Raw genomic sequence first — 17,238 nt, forward strand, 5'->3', positions numbered from 1 at the left:
TCAAAGGACTTTCTGCTGAAATATATGAATAGTTCCTGCATATTTTGGAAAATTCCCTGACTATAACTTGAATGAATCATCCACATCAGCTTTATATCTGCTGTTAGCTCAGTTAATAGCCATGTTATTAAGAAACATGATAAGGATCATGAAAATTGTGTCTCCTACAGAGCCGTCTCATTATGCAGTACAGATACTAAATTGCTTTCTAAACTGTAATTCTGAACAATTCTTTCCAATTTTGTTCATTAAGGCTATACTACTTTCACTTGGAAAGGACATGACTTACACGTTGGAAGACTACATATAATAGCACGCTATATGCTGTATTCAATATAGAATCTGTTTTATCATCTGAATATAGAAATAGGTTTTAAACAGGTACAGTGGAGCTGTCATGGCATAGTAACCAAGAGATAAATTTATCTTGGTATATTAACGTTCATCTTTTTCTTGGATACAATAGAAATCAAAGAGAGTTAACAAAATATGATATTTATATGCAGAATCTGAGACTAATTCTCAGAAATAAATAAACTGACATTTAGAGATGAAGGAAGAAACTCCAGGCTTGTCCATACCTATAGTATTGACTTCCATAGTTTGAATAGAAGTAGTCAGTGTACTTGCAGAAGTCTTTTTTTGTTATGCTCATTACCTGCTGTTTACTTAAATTAGTAAGTATGAATTACTTGCAGACCAAAAATAATTTAATTATACCTCAGTGTGCATCCCTTTGTATATTGAGGGGAAAATTTTGTTTGGTAATTCTTCTCATGTTGCTTTACCCAACATGAGAGGAAGAAAAATATTGGCTGAATATTTTACAATCCAGTCCAACCCACTCTGATCTCAGCCTCAATCAGTGGATTGTCGTGGTTTAAAGACCTGTTGCCAGTGGGGAAGAACAGGCGAATGTAGGCAGGGGTCAAAGCAGCCGTGGTTTGTTTCTCACCCCAGCAGACAGCAGCGACTGTGCTGATTGACCGTGGCCTCTAGCAGGGGTCCAAGGACTTAGCCTCATCCCTTTAGATCTGTAGCAGACAAATCAACTGTTCAGCAGTCAGTTTCCTTAGCAGTAAAATATATCTGTGTGGTACATAAAGAATAAAAGACTTAGCAATATTATGGCTGCTTTTATCCCAAGCAGTGGCAGTTAGGTGCCTGTTTTGTGCAGCTTTGAGTTGGCTAGAGAAGATGCTCTAAATTCTATCCTGTGGTAAATTATACTTGCAGTTCCTTATGACATCAAAAAGGAAAGATAGTGTTCAAATGTATTTGGTATCTGTTAGGAGACACAACAGCAGGGATGGCGGTGCTACCAGCAGTATCTTGATAAATTGCCTGTGGGGATAGGTCAACAAAATGCTGTGGGATCTGCAGCTGCAAGAACATGCACCGGTTCTGTGTCCTTTGGGGTTTTTTCAAAGTATACCTTAAAGAGATGGTGAGTTATTCTTACATATACTTACTGAGTCGGTAAGACAAATGGGTAGTTATTCTCAGAAGATGCTATTTAACTCATTCTTAAGTATCTGAACATGCATCTCTCCTCCATTGTAAATTTTGGAAGCGGGCACTTTACCTAGCACTTAATGCATTTATTTTCCAGATCACGTGAACGGTCACTGTACAAGTCCAACATCCCAGAGCTGCAGTTCAGGAAAACGACTTTCCAGTGCAGATGTCTCAAAAGCAAACCGCCGAGGGCCTGGGAGGCCCCCCTTCAGAAAAGCGCAGTCCGCAGCCTGCATGGAGATTTCTCTCCCAGTCACCACAGAAGGTGGGTAGCCATGAATATTTTGCTAGGTATTTGCGAATTTCTCACCGGGTGTAAAAGCAAATGAGTTCAGCATGATCCTTGTCCTAGTCACTGCCCTGAACTGCTGTCTTCATCTGAGTGTTCAGAATGAGGACAACCCCTGTGTGTTGGTGTTGTTACTAACAAGCCTGCTCCTGAGCTCGGTGCTGCCTGAGGATGCGGAATGCTGAACCTGGCCGACCCGCGCCTCTGTGGGGCGGGCACTCGGTTCTGGAACAGCAGTTGTTCATAGCAGCTTATGTACAGTTGTTGTGACAGCTACTATTACTAACATTTTAAGCTCTCGTTGTCTTTACTTACCAAGTCTGAAAAGGAGTAAGATATTTTTAGAATGTGAGTTCAGGCTTTGCACATATTTATTGATTTATTTATTTGTTGGTACTGAAGGTTTTTGAAAATTCCAAAATCCCTGGCCACCATTTATGGTAAAATTACAGCCCATAATTAACCAAATTTTTGTAATTTTAGTAAATTTCTTGCTTTAATGCTTGAAAAAACAGTCTTCAAATCTTGATCTACCTGGCTACAGAGTCTCGATAAAACTGAGAGATACAAATTGGACCACTCATGGCGATGCAATGTGCTTAAAACTTGCAATAAGCCCACTATAATTTCAGCAGTGCCAGCTATATCTGCAGGTCACTTAAGCAAAAAACATTCAGCTGATGTGTTTTTCTTTGATCCTGATAGTGTTCCCACTCTGCTGTCAGTGTCCTTGACCCTCGTCCCCCACGCTTCCAGCTCCCCCTCATTCTTGTAATAAAGCAATGCATTTTCTGTGCAGAAAAACTTCAGTCTATCAAAAACATCAAAATAAATTGTGTAGGACTGTAGCTTTGGTTGTATTTTTAGTAATAGGTAAAAAATAATATTTAAACAACAGAAAGTATAGAGTTTAATATTTTTATAATAAAATAATTGATTTTAACAACTAAGTCTTTTAAAAATCCAGGCTTTAATTTTGATCAAGTTGCAGAATGATTTTGTGCTATACAAGACAAAATGATGCTGTAAGTGGTAGGCAATTGACAGCACCATGATGCTAGCTTTCTCTCTCGTAAGGAGCATTTGTATGCTGACCTGCCCACTTGCAAAGGTGTTGGTGCGACAGAAGCTCTTTACAGCTGGAACCAGTACTCCCTAATTTTTCTGATAGTTAAGCGAATCAGAGCACAGGGATTGTATCACTCAGAGTGTCTAATTGTATGTTTTCAAATACAAATTATTGCAAATGCCTTTGTTACTAATGGCAAATTACTAGAACCTTTGGTATAAAAAAGCAAATTCTTTTTTGGACCCTCTTCTGACTACTGAGGGGATCACGCAACAGAAAAATAGTACTTACATGTGAGAGACCCTGTAAGAAAACATCCTAATTTGGCACAGAGGGTTCCAAGAATATGTTCTTGCCTGGAATGGAGCTGATATCCCAAAGCACGTTGCAGTGTTGTCTAGCAGCGCCTTCCATTTGATTTAAGAACAGCATTTCCCTGCACTCATTCGTGGGACACAGCGAAGCACAGCCAGAGGCTCTGCGAAACGGCTGTGCTCACTGAAGGTGTCACATCTGCCAGCTGCGCCATTAGGTGTCTGGTAGAAGTCACCTCCCATCGCCAGAGTCTGTCACACCAGAAGAGATACTGGTGGAAGAGAGATCCTTTGAGTTGTTCATTACTCCTTCAGGTCAGAAGCGTTTAGCTTAAGCATCTTTCTGGTTTGGGTAACGTTATCCAGCTCCCTTTGCACTAAAGCAAAAGAGAAGTGCCCATGGGATCTGTTTTTCTGACTTTACTAGATGAGTATTAATCTTCCGCAGAGGAACAGGGTCAAAACTTGGGGAGCAGTGACATTTCAGCTGGCACACTGCTGGTTCTTCACTGACCATCCAACCATCTCTCCTTTAGGAGAATGTCACAGTACTGTGGATGCTTCAAAGATTAAGTCGTAGGCTGAACAGCAAAAATGTTAAATCGCATTGTAGGCTTCGATAACGTATGACAAAGCATAATCCTCAGCAATCAGTTATAAGAAGTAATCCTGTTTAAATACTAAACCTACTATAAATTTCAGTTTTAACTTGGATTAATTAATGGCTCCTGTGTGAACATTGTACTAAAGCAGATTTACAGAGCTCTGAGGTGTTTATGAATTCCAGTGCCTAAGGACAGCTTTCATCTGCCTAATTGCCATTTTTTCCTCCACATCAGTTATTGATGGTGATTGTAACATAACCTTTTCATCTACCTCTTTTTATGTGCTGCACAAAATGGTAAGTACCATTGTCATATAATAGCTCGTGGTCAAAAATACGTCACTGCCACAGTAGTTTCTATTCCTGTGTGGTTTTCTTCATCCTGTGTAGTACCACACTCTTCTAGAATTCTTGTATGCAAATACTGCTGCAGTATCAGCCCTACTTGTACATAACTGGGCCACAGTACTACCTCAATTTTTCATGCTGCTGCTTTTCTTTTTCCCTCCCATCCTCCCAGAGTAAGCAGGGTCACTGGCAGGCAGAACCTACAACCCCCTAAGGTCCCACTGACCCTTGCGTACAAAACACTTAGTGATACAGTGATACTTTTGGTGATATGCTGATGCCTTCTGCGTATCAGTATCGTGAAAGATTCACTTTCTGTGGGTTATCATTGATTAGAATACCTACCAAGTTTAATATTAAAGTATATCTCTTTCTAGAGATAGTCATCTATTTCAGGGATGAGGTGTTAAGTGACATTAAGAAATCCCTATTTTAAAGTATCAGTGGTGTCACTTGAGTGGTGTTACAGCTCCCAGTAAGGTCAGTGAAATGACTGTTGCAAGGAGGAGCCAAACAGTCTTTAGAGTGATTTATATTAACATGTCATGTGATGGGCCATGGTTTGGGTTTGTCCTCAGGTGTGTGGGTTTGTGTACAAGGCTCCTTTCAGCAGGTCTACAGACAAAAGTAATTTTCTGGTTATTTATGTTCTCTCATTAAAACAAAACCATCTGTCCAACTTGTCTAAACTTTTTTTAGATGCCTGTGGTATTAGTCTTTTGACTTCTGGCTCTGCTGACCGCTCTGGCTGGAATGACTGCCATTCCGCTGTTCTTCGTGCATCTTGAATTTCCAGACGTGCTATTTTGGCAAGGGCTTGGATTTATTTCTGAAGGGGTTTAACTAAATAATATGGTGGAAGGTGGTATGATCCTTGGAAAGAGTCTTAGGCTGGGGGTAAGGAGGAGGTTGAGGGAGAAGGGAGACGAGAAGTTAAAAGGTTTGAGAAAGAATATACTGAGAATAAGCATTCTCTCCAAAATGTGGAACTGGCTTTGATCAAAACCTTCTGCTTGGGCTGTTCCACAATAAAACGAAAAAATCCTCTCTGTGCTAAGAATTTTTTGGCTATTTAGGAGTATATGCTACAATGAACAATGGATGTATTCACAAGAAATGATTTATATTTTATATATATATATTCTCATGTGGTGAATAAAGTTACATAGTTTATGTCCTTGCTGGAGAGGCAGTATTTCAGGTTAGTATTCGATAGGATTTTATTATTCTGAGTAGAATTTTGACTAGAGATTGCGATCTCAGTACTGTTAAGCAGGTTTTACTCATTTAAAAAAAATTTACAAAGCCTTTTTTTGTGTGGTTAAATGGTTCCTACCTTTCCTTAAGCCTGTCTCTGAGGCACTGATAACACTTGGAGATTTTTTTAATAATGCTTCCAGTTCCTGCTCTTTACAACCTCTTCTAATTTTAGTAGATTTAAAAGATAATAGAATTTGGTGACTAATCATAAAATATCAGAATAATTAATCAGTCTTCTCTTCTCACATTGGATTTCAAAATCTATTTGTTTAAATCTGATCTTTTGTGCAATAGGAACTGTATTTCCAGCGTTTTCATCAAGTGTATTTTCGAGCAACTTTCACACAATAAATTCTTCTGACTTCATTCCTGTTAGCTGATTGTCAAGTTTTTGCTGACTCTTACCTCGTTACATGCGCAGAAGGATTCCTGATATAGAAAAGCATTTTTGAAGAACGTCTTTGCAATGATGAATCATAGGAAGAAAATGGAGGGAGAGGGGGTGTCTTGTTTTCTGCTGGTCAAAATATTGCAAATGTTCAGTTTCATAAAATGCTGATATTTCTTCCACACTCATAGAAGAAGAATTCAAAAGCCAAGTAATGAGCAGAGAAGTGGTGTCTCTGTGTGCATGATTGCTGTTGTTTAAACCTTTGTTTTTCCCAGTATCCTCATCCAAGATGGAAAAACTTGAAAAGCTCTAAAGCTTTTTAAACTCAAGTAGACTTTATTCCAAGCTAACGATTACTGCTATTTCATTTTCAAAGCCTGGGCTTTTTTTCCCCCAAAACACAAGCATCTAGATCAAATAGCCTGTTAAAGTTATATTTTCGTCAATAATTAGCTAGACATCTGATACAGCACTTCTTAAATATTATGCTATTTAAAATGTTATATGTTGTCCTGTAGTATCTTCTGGTTTCGTAAGTGCAATATACTCATAGCTATACTAATAAATACTCTACTTGCTTGATATCCTATCTCTCATTTTAGCAAAATATTAGAACTTTACAAGTTCTTAATACCATATTATTGATTCTAAACAATCTTGGTTTAAGCTGTTTCTTCCTTGCAATAATATGAGAATTTATTTGCACTGTAGACAAAACTACAAGTATAGGAAATTCCGTTGCTGGAAGTTCATCTAGTCCTTTTTGACCAGAGATTTTTGAGGTTTTAGGAGTTAGTGATTGTATTTCTTTGATAAGGCTTTCTTGCACAGTGTATAAACTCCATTTTTTAATTATCAGGTTAAGATTGTGCTTTTAAATATCAACAATACATACACTGGCACACAGTCCTCTTTGCTTTAATAAATTATAACTAACTCTGAGAAGTCTTTTAGATTCGATACTTCTTGGTTGTTGCTTTTTTCAAACATTCTGCTTTTTTAAGCCAGTTTGCATTCTTCAGAAGGTTCTCTCTGCCGTGACTTGCTGGGTGCCACCAAGAGCTTGTGCTGGCAGGCTCTGCCCACAGAAATCGGGGCGGTCTGTATATGTGTGTCCGTATGTGGTTCTATCATATGTCTTAGGAAGAAAGAAAAGACTTGTTTGGAAATCTGTTTTCTCCCATCAGCAGTGGTAGAAAACTGTCTGTCTTCTTTTCATTATTTTTATTTCCCATTATGTAGTTTTTAACTAGTCTGGCTTAATCCCCCTTGACTAGAAAGGCCATTTAGGTCTGTCTTAGTGCTACAAACTTGCCTCTGAGCAAGTAATCTTAACAAGGATTTGCTGTGCATGTTAATTTTCTGGGAATGCTAAGAGCAGAGTCTTTGAATTACTTTAGCTTTTCTTTAACATAATTCAGTTTCAGCATTTACCTCAGCTTTCGGATTAACTCTTTTGATTACATGTAGTTAAAATTTGATATAGAGCACTTGAATTGGAATGTCACTGTGAGCTGGCAAAACGAACCACTCAAGAGTATTTAGTCATTATCTTTAATAACCTTATCAAAAATTCTATGGCAAGTACAATATAATTTCCATTTTAATAGATCCAGTATATTTTAGACTTGAAGTTTCTCATTTGCATCTGCATATAGAATGATTAAAACTATTTGGGGGATAGATTGCTTTGTCTCTTATGTGATTTTGTCCGATTTCTTTTGGAAAAGTGTAGTATTTGGTATATGCTATATACTTTACATTCCTTTTGTTATTCAGAAGTATTTTTAGGATCACCATAAGAAGCCTTGTAGACAGCCTGGCAGGGGCTTCCAGATTTTTTTCCTGATGGATTTTGGTTTAGGTTTTGGCGCTGAGGTTTTCTTAAGCTTTTGGTTTGGTTTTTAGATTCAGCGAAGTTTACAGTCGGTTTCTGTGTATGTGTGTCAGCCTGTTACTTTGGTCTGTTGTCTCTGTAACGAGGTTTCCAAAGTCTTAGGCTTAATCTGTACCTTAATCAGTGTTAGCCTGTAAACGTGTTTATGAAGCCCCAGAGGAGGGCTGACGTTTGCTCTCGGAAGTCCGGTACGTTGTGGTCGGGGTCCTGGAGGCGCGGTGCTGTGTGGTTATCTTACAAAGCGTCCGCAGCCCGAGGAACCAGGCTCAGCCGACGCTGTGCTGTGTGTCGCAGTGTTTCCTACGTGACTCCTGTACAACTCGTACCGGTTTTTCTCTGGTCAGGGATGGCTGTGCTGGTACGTCCTCCGCAGCGGTCCTGCGTGCGTAGCACACTGGGGCTTTGGGACTGGGTGAGTGAACGTGACCATTAGGTTTCCCTCCCGTGCGGGGAGGAGAGGGAGGGTTTGGGGTTTATCATTGGCTCCTTTTCGTCTTGCATCTGTTGGGTCTGAAGCCCACGTGTGGATGTGAACTAAATGGTGATGGCCTGGAAGGTGATGGCTGTGGTTTTCAAAGGTAGTGGTTCCCCAGCCTCCGAGGAAAGACAGAAAAAGCCTAATTGCTTGATCTAGGAAAAATATTGGAGAAAAAGCACAAAATTATTCAAATGCATGGCAGGGTACTGCAGAGAGGAAGGGAACCATCTGCTGTCCATGTCTGCTGAGAGAAGGACAGGATGTAATGGCCATAAGTTACTGAGGCAGAGGCATGGCTTCAGGGCGACCGTAGGGGATTCGTTTTGATCACAAGGGTAGTTAACCACCAAAACGGCTTCTCTGCGGAGGTTATTGCATCTCTGGCAGGTTTTCAGAACAGCTCATGTTCTCCACCGCATTCCCTTTGCTGTGCCTCTCTGTTGCAGAGGGGGTGATTTCTGGTAAACTCCCTTGCCCAAGCAGGCGGCCAAAGTGGCACTTGGCTGGTGCGCCGGGCACGTTCCAGCCGTTGTGGGACCGCACTGCACAAGGCCCCTGAGTGCCGTGGCTTTCATGGCAGATGGAAAAACCCTTGGCTTGAAATTTGTTTATTTCTCAGTGAGGGGATTATGGTGTTTGTTCTGCTTGTAAATCATTTCAGTTTTGTTAGCGTTTGAAGTTACTTGACATCGTTGTAACCAGTAACAGTAAGAACAGTATAGTAGGAAATAACTTGGAGACTATGGTAAACCACAGTCTCCACTAACTGCCCAGTTCATCACCGCATTTCTTCTCTGAGCAGAGAAGCAGATGACGATGTTGCGTAGAGGACCTGTTCTATATCTAGAAAGCCTGTTCCATACTGCAGAAAGCTTTAGTCAAATAAAAAAAGAAGTTATTGGGAAGTTGACGTTATTTTTTCCTGTGTTTAGCAAAATCACAGCGCTTCTGGTCTAATGGGTACTGCAGACTCAAAGATTTCTGAACAGCAAATTCTGCATGGTTGTAATAAAACATTTGACAACAAAAAAAGCAAGTGTTCCAGGGAAGGATATTCCAGCATCTTCTGTGAGGTTTTCAAATCCATTTCAAAGCATTCAGGTTGAACACTGAACTACGAGAGCCATAGATTATTCTTAGGGGAATGTAATTGTTTCCAGAAGTGGTTTGTCCATAATGTTAAGTTCTTTTTTGGTTGTGGTGGAGATGGGAGTGTGTGTGCTTGTTCTTTACTGTAGGTAAAATAAAAACCTTCTCTTTTTCTGCTTCCTCCTAGAAAGGAGACGTAGAGAGGTTTTAAAGGTGAGCAAGGGGCAAAGCCCAGTCTGCCTGTGGTGCAGACACATCAAATCTAACGGTAGCTGGTCCTGGGAGTGAGGGGGCATTTCAGCCCACCTTCTTCGACCCATCCCCTTAGGATGTAGTGTGAGAGAGAGGGCTTCTGAGCCCAAACCGGCGGGGCATGCCACTCGCCCAGCAAGTCTGCTAGAGGACATGCATAAAAGAAGGTTGTTACAGCAAGGTGGAGCCCAGTTTCCAGACCCTAGCAATGGTGTTCAGGTTCCCCAGAATACATTCGTATTTTATATTAGGTCCGCAGTAAATAAAAAATAGGACCAGACAGGCTCAGCCTTCCAGAGGAGACACGGGGAATGCTGTCCCACGCTGTGTTTTGTAGCCACAGGTGCAGAAGCCATGGGTGGATGGATGGAGTTGGCCCTGTTACTGATTTGTGCCTACAGCTTATGGCCTCCAGTTTTGTGCTATTGCCACGGTCACCAGGCTACAAAAAGCCAGTGGAGCTGTTGTCATTTAGACTGAATTGTAATCTTTATCAGATCGAACCACTGGTTTCCCTCAGAGCTTTAAGTGGAGTTTAATTGTGCGTCTGCCTAAATCTGGTGACAACAGAGCTTGCAATGCCCCATGTCCCTGGAAAAAGCAGTGGGGGGAGGCTGTCTAAAGACTGAGGCGCCTTGTGAAAGGGCACGTCGAATGGCAGGGAAGGCCTGGGAAGAAGTGGAGAAGAGCTTTGCATGGGTGCATGCAAGCTGCTGATGCCTGGATTCCGACTGCTGGGCTAGGTGGAGTTCAAGCCTGGTTTTTACTTGAAGTACATTTTTTGTCAGGTTCTACTAGGATGTTAGGATCGACTTGTTTTCTTACTGGAATCTGCAAATTTTCCTTGTTTATCAAACAACCAACTAAGTGAAAATGTTGTTCTTGCATTCACTGAATTTCCAGTCAGTTTTAATTAAAATGATGATTTGATTCTAAGTTAAGCTAATTCCACACTGTACTCCAGGCATGTTGAATTTGGAGGGTGTGTTTTGCACTGCATGCTCAACTTGAGCGTTTTTCTGCTTGCTGGCAATCACTCCAGATCAACATAAATTGTTTTTCTACATCTGTAATAATTTTGGAAACCCTTTTGGAGGTGGTGGTGGTTTCTGGTATTTCTGTGGCAGAATGGAACAGGCTGTTATGTATGGAGAACTAGGGAGGAGTATAGGACTGTTCTGAGATGGTTCACATATCGTAGCTGTTCCAAAGGGTTTTTTTAAAGCAGAGCTTTTCTAACTACACTTCAGTTACACAAGCAGAGAGGGAAAAAACAGTCTGTTAAAATGCTTTCACTTGCTTCGTTATAACATTAAATATTTTGATTTTGTTATTGAATGAATCCAAGGTTTTTCTTCTATAATACCTTTTGTCTCCACCTTATTCTTGGGTACTTCCACATATGAAAGTTATACAGCATACTGTTCTTTCCCAGACTATCATTGTTACAACAGACGCTTCAGCAGAATGGATATTTTCCGTTAAGGTTTAAGTTCTAGAGAATTGTAATGTCTTTGATTAAAAAACGTATGTCCGAACTTATAACCTATATCCAAATTGAGCTCTTGGTGATCTGGATGTTAAGACAGTTTGCTCGGGTGAGTCAAGGGAAGTGATTCATACAATTGAATATGGAAGTCTGATAGATTACTTACTGGAAAGATCTCTCGCATATTTATATTTCTATAAAAATAACTTATTTCTGCTTCATTTTCGATATGAAGAATAGTTCTGCCCTAACAGTTCCCTCCTGGTTGTAAAACATGATGAACTAAAACCCAAGCCTGAACTTTACCATATTCTGGAAATATCAAAATGGAGATCCAAGTCTGGTGACTTGAATCTATTTTCTCTTTCAGGCCTTTATTTGCCATCGTTTACGTCAGTCTTGTATCTGTACGATTCCATGAAGCCATTCAGGTTACGCTGCTGTAACTGCAGCAGCTTCAGGGCGGCACGGTTCAGGCCATGTTCCGGGGAGGGTCGAGCATCCCCCAGCTGTGAGAGCCATGTAAGCAGACGTAGCCACCCTGGTGTGAATGCTCTGCAAGCAGTGGGTTCACAGGCTTTTCAACATACATTTAGGGAAACTTGTTCAAGTTGATCCAGTAGGAATCATTTGCAGTAAAATTCCAGATTATTATTGCATTGTTTGTGCTTAAGACAACTTCTGCTGCTTTCTAGTGAGTTGCTTTGTGTGGAATGCAGCTTTGGAGTGGTGCGGTTAAGATGTGTTTGAAGGTGTTTTTAGCCAAGCAAACGTGCAGCGCTCTTAAATGCGTGAACCCCTGCCGCGCGGCTCCCTGCGCCTGGCTCCTGTGTGCTGCTGAAGCATTGCCGTCAGCGACCCCGTTTGGTCTCCGTGTCTTTATGGAGTTACTGTGTGCAAATTCATGTTTGAAGTATAATTCCTTCACTGTATGTTTACACTGGCATTCAGAGCTTTGCATGCTTCCCTGACTATGTAACTTTGAAAGTGATAGAGTTTTCTTAAAATTGTATGATGATCCTTAAACTGGGAAATGTTTTAATAGTTACATTAACTTCTGTTAGGTCTGAGAGTTGGGGTTAAAACTTTTAGAAATCTCCAAGTGAGGAGAATATCAACCATTTAGCTTTGTTTCCAGAATATATTGGGTTCCACATCAAAAAACAAAGGTTGATTTCTGTGTACTTTTTGTAAGTAGATCAATTTACTCGGTATGTTAAAACCAGGAGAGGCCCTAGAAATAGCGTCCAAGACCCATGACAGTCAATTGCAAAACTCTTCAGTAATGAATGTAAACATTTGCAGTGAAAATGTTAATCTTTGTCACTGGTAGGGTTCTTTTTATGCCTCGTAACAAGTGACACTTTTACTTTCATGATTCCTAACTTCAAGAAGAAAGTTACTTTGTTTTGTTTTATTTATTTATGCTTCTGTGTTAGTGCTAACTCCACTATTTTAGAATAATCACAATGACAATTTCTTGGAAGAGATGGTAGGTGAGGATGTGTGTGCCCTTACAAAGCCTTTGCTACAGCTGAGAATAAAGAAGTCAGGACTTTCCCCTATAGATAACATACATATTGTTACTAATATCCTCCCTCCTTTTTTCTTTTAATTCCATGGGAAAGTAAGGAAATTCCAGCTTTACTTCCACAAAGCAAAAGGAAGTTAAAAAAACCAATCTCTGCAATCTCTGTTCTGTAAAGGTGACAGTTGAAACAAATGGAATTGCTTACTCAATTTATCTTCTAAATTCTCAGAAAACCCCTAATCCCTAAATTAAATCTTCTCCTAGAGAGCGGTGCAGTGCAGCGGGACAGCTCTGGCGTGCAAGGGAAGAGCTAGGACAGGAACTGCTCAGGGCTGCTTTCACAGAAATGTCATGATGACGGTTGGCTCAATTGTTCTTGTCCTTTTGCAATGCATGCGGTTTTGTGGCAGTAGGTTACATTTCCAGACGGGCAATGCTTCAGCAATTACACGGAATCAGTTCATTCTCACACGACGAGCGTCACTGTACTGCTCACACACGGATGAACAAAGGTAAGACTCAGAGCCACGGCTTTTGTTTTATCTTAGCATGTGCGTTGGAGTGTCCTGTGTGTTTCTGTCCATGAGGTGGGTAGCAGCTTAGAGGGTTTGGAGTTGCTTTTAAATCCGAAGCCTGCTCTTTGTACGCTGCTGCTCATAGCTGGAATTGTAACAATCAGTCCAGTATCACGAAGGAAGCTGGTGTCTGAGTTTCCACCAGCATCTCGGTAACCCAGTCCATGCACAGGACAGGGCGGAATGAAAACATTTTGAGGAAAGCAGGGCTGCTGTTAGGAGAGGAGTGGTGTTCACATTGTGTGGTCTTAACCCATGGAACGCAGCTTTTAGAAATGCACCGGCTGCAGGTGATAATGCTTTTGCTCAGAGCCCAGCAGCCTGAATAGCAGCATCTCCCCGATGGTAGTCACCCATCAGCCTCAGGGGACACTGGACCCCTCTGACGGTGCTCTCGGCTCCTCTGCTGCTAGCTGCAGGAACGGCCTGGAGACCTGTCTGGAAAAAGAGAAGAGCCAGGAAATCCAGGTGTGGTGGAGGAAGAGGAGGAAAAAGGATGTAGTCGTCAGAGAGGCGGCTGGGTGGGAGCAGAGGGGTCTGGGAGTTGGATATGTGCCTCTCCGAGAAAAGGGAACTCGGGGCTCCCTCCGAGCAGGAGGCAGTTTAGAGGCAGGAGCACGTGTATGAGGAAGTGTCATGTAGCAGGATGTTCTGCAGAGGAAGAGAAGGGGGAAGGAGCACTGCAGAGCAGCAGAGTATCTGCCTCGGGGCGAGCGTCCTGCCCCCCCGCCCCCCGAGGCAGGGAGCCCAGATAAACTCGGTTTGCCCTGGGGTGCCCTGGTTCCCTCCTCGGAGAGGCGGTGTCGCTGGCATCCTTGCTGCTCCCATCACGCAGCACAGGAAAAGGAAAATACAAGAGAAAACCCAGAATTTGGTGGTTGGGTTAAGGATTGCTACAGATTGGTGGTGTTCGTTTAGCATGACATCATTTAAAAGCATTGCAGTCGTGCTATGAAGGGATATGACACGGTTTTTAAATTTCCCAAAGTGGATACAATGGAGTGCTTTCTAGATAGAGAATCTGGGGCGTAACCTCTGAGAGAGGAGTCCCAGGAACAGGCCTAAGCTAAATTTTGTCCTGAAATGTAGGAAGAGGAGAGATTCCTACCTTGCTTTAGAGCTAGCCAATAAAGTCACATGGTGATTGCAGCCTGTCACAGGTTCTCATGTGCTGTCCAGATATGTTTAATGACACCAAATTTTGACATGTGTTGTGCTGGTCTTTAGCATTTCAGTTTCAGCAGTATATGTAATAGAAAATGGCACAGTATGTTCCCAGCAGCGTCCCAAAGATTATATCTGTTCGTGTCGGTTCTGCAAAGATGTATTAGTTAACTGTACTCTACAGGAGTGAAGAACATTTCTTGTTAATTTAGGGAGGGAGAAAGCTTGATGACACATGCAAATGGCACATCATATATTTTAAGTTCTATGTATGCGCCTACACTAACTGCATTTGTCCTTTCAACATCTTCCTCGCTTCAACATCTTTGAGCGCTACCATATTTGAATTTTATGTGACTGTGATATTAATACACCTGTTAAAGAGAAAATTAATTACATAATGACATTTTTCTAAAAAATCAGGTACCCTTTGGGGGGTAAAATATATATATATCTATCTCTCTGTATATCTGTGGAGCCCTGATGATCTCTGCCTTGAAATTACTGTCTTCCCCTTCTTTACCTGGCAGCTGTCACTGTGCTTAGGAAGGAGCCGGGCCAACCAGTCCACTGCAGGAGAAGTACAAAGTGCTTGGGGTTATGGGAGACACTAATTCTCAAGGTGTTAGAAGCTGTGTTTGCACATGAATGAACAATCCCAGTTTTATAAGATATATTTAGCAGTACTGAGCCAGAACTAGAGAGGCACAGCAGTGCCTACGTGCAGGCGAAACGGGGTGAGGGCAGTGCCTGGAAGTGCAAGCAGACGTAAGGTTCTCTTCCGTGGAAGTGGGACTGGAGTGCCAAGGACAGCTACCTTGTGACGTGCCCGTTTGACAAGTTACGGATGCTCTCAAAGAACAGAAGCTGTCCCGAGTGTGAAAGAGGAGCAGGAGCATCGCATCTGCCCCCATGCCTGTGTGCCAGCTCTTAAGGTAGCGCATGTAGCAAGGCTTGGCGCGGTCGCAGCGGTGCTTTGCCGTGGCGCTCCCCAGTCTTTCCCAGGTAGTTGCTGCGAGGAGGGCGATTTCAGCAGTTCATGCCGTCAGCTGGGTGGGGGAATTCAACGCTGCAGCACGTTGTCTGAGGAAGAGATTCCCCAGCAAAACTGCTGCTTCTGATGGAGAGCAGGAACCACAGATACAGTATGAGGTGCAGCCCAGTTTTAAGTTGGGGCACGTGAGAAAGTCCTTGTCTAATTTTATTCTTCAGCCGTGGCAGAAGGTATTCCTCCTTCCAGACGTGTGTGCTGGCTCTGAAGAGGGATCTCTCTCTTCTGAGCTGTAAGAGGAATCATTTCATACCAGACACAGATCTACTTCATAATGATGGGCTCAGAAGCGAGCCTTTTATCTCGGGTCCAAAAGCTCCTACTATTTCCCCACCTCCAGAACCTCCTGGTCCTCTGGTTGTCATTGTTGCAGAAGAGCATGTGAGGGTTCCAGTGGTCCGGCGCTGGTTTTGACTAGAGGTTGGTAGACAGCAGCACTGGCCCAAACAGCTTTGTGAAGAACTGCTGTGCTAGCAGCCAGCCCTACTCTTCTTCCCTCGGGCTCCTTTACTCTTCAGTAACTTTCTAGCCTCAGTGTGCTTTATCGCCTCCAGTACGTTGCCACCGGCCACCCCGCTGATGCTGGGAGCTCTTTGCACGGCTCTGTGCTTCCTGCCTGGCACCCAGCAAAGCCCAGCAGGGACCCTCAGCCCTGCAGCGGTCGGAGCCTGTTGGTTGTTCCTGCTCTCTGAAAAGCTCAGAGGTGGTCTCCGTGCCGTGGTGTTTGTAGTGAGGACAGTGCAGCTCTGTCTCCAGCTGGCTCTCGCTGTCGCCTGCTAAAGCTTGGGCAGAACGATGCAGCTGTCGGCCAAGGGCGCAGAGCAGGTTTCTCACTTCACCCCCTGGGAAGCCAGCGCGGATATGTACCCTGAGACATTTTGGATGCTGGGATCAGTTTAGCAATGGGTGTCTTTTCCCCAAAGAGCTGTTATTAATAGCTTGACAGTAACCACTGGCTGTGAACGCGGCGCTGGAACCCAGCAGTGGAGGCAGGAGCAGAGCAAAGGACACGTGCTCCGAAGTTGTTGATGGTGTCTCCCTTCATGTCCTGCAGCAGTGAGATACATGGATTCATTTTAAATGCATTGGTAACATATGGGTCTAAAATTATTTCGTGCTATTTAGAACAAGTCCTTTGAGCTAAGGCTGTTGTAAATTCTAATTAGTCTGTGCTAATCTCCATAATAAGCCGCTATTTCTAATGCAGATCTAACTGATGAAGTCTGACAGCATTTTCCACACTTATTTATACACTGGCAGCAAGCTGGCACCGTGCTGCTATCAGAATGTTTGCTCAGGTTACGACAACTCTGTATTTTCTGTACTCTACAGGGAGTTTGTATTTGTTGCAGGCTTGTGCCTGTTCTAGAATTGCCGCCTTATGCCTCTCTGCTTGTGTTTGTTTATGCAGAAAATAGGGAAAACTCCTTCAGCCGTTCCCGAAGCTCCAGTGTGTCCAGTATCGACAGGGACTCGAAGGAGGCAATTACCGCCTTGTACTTCATGGAGTCCTTTGCCCGAAAGAACGACTCTGCCGTGTCCCCCTGCCTCTGGGTTGGAACGGGCCTCGGAATGGTCTTAATCCTCTCCCTCAACCTGCCTGCTAGCGACGACTCACGGCAGTCGGAGCCAGTCATGGTGTCGCCAAGCGGTAAGTGCGCAGCTCTTTGCCCGTTTGTTATCTCTCTTGGTACAACAGGGGGAATAACCACTGGATTTTGGATGGCCTTTGGGGCAGAAATTCCTCAACACGTGAGGTAAGAATGGTCGCTCCTACATAGAGGGCACAGAGGTAAAGAAAGATGCTCGTGAGAGACCCGCAGCTTCGTGAACCAAAACACGCCGGTTGTGTTGGCTCCGAAGGTTGCCTCGTGTCGTGGGCAATGCGACATGTTTCTCGTGAGGACAGAGAAATCAGC

At 42.8% G+C, this 17,238-nt stretch overlaps 1 protein-coding gene across 4 annotated transcripts in view; it reads left to right on the forward strand.

Annotated features, from left to right (window-relative positions):
• Positions 1-17,238, forward strand: part of STXBP5L (syntaxin binding protein 5 like) — a 207,431-nt gene that overhangs the window by 179,148 nt on the left and 11,045 nt on the right. For all 4 annotated transcript variants that reach the window (XM_037387448.1, XM_037387449.1, XM_037387450.1 and 1 more), the window contains 2 exons: positions 1,613-1,783; positions 16,731-16,970. In XM_037387448.1, the coding sequence (XP_037243345.1) occupies positions 1,613-1,783; positions 16,731-16,970 (411 nt within the window). The remainder of the gene's footprint in view (positions 1-1,612; positions 1,784-16,730; positions 16,971-17,238) is intronic.

Source organism: Falco rusticolus, chromosome 5 (genome assembly GCF_015220075.1).
Source record: "Falco rusticolus isolate bFalRus1 chromosome 5, bFalRus1.pri, whole genome shotgun sequence".
Classification (NCBI taxonomy): domain Eukaryota; kingdom Metazoa; phylum Chordata; class Aves; order Falconiformes; family Falconidae; genus Falco; species Falco rusticolus.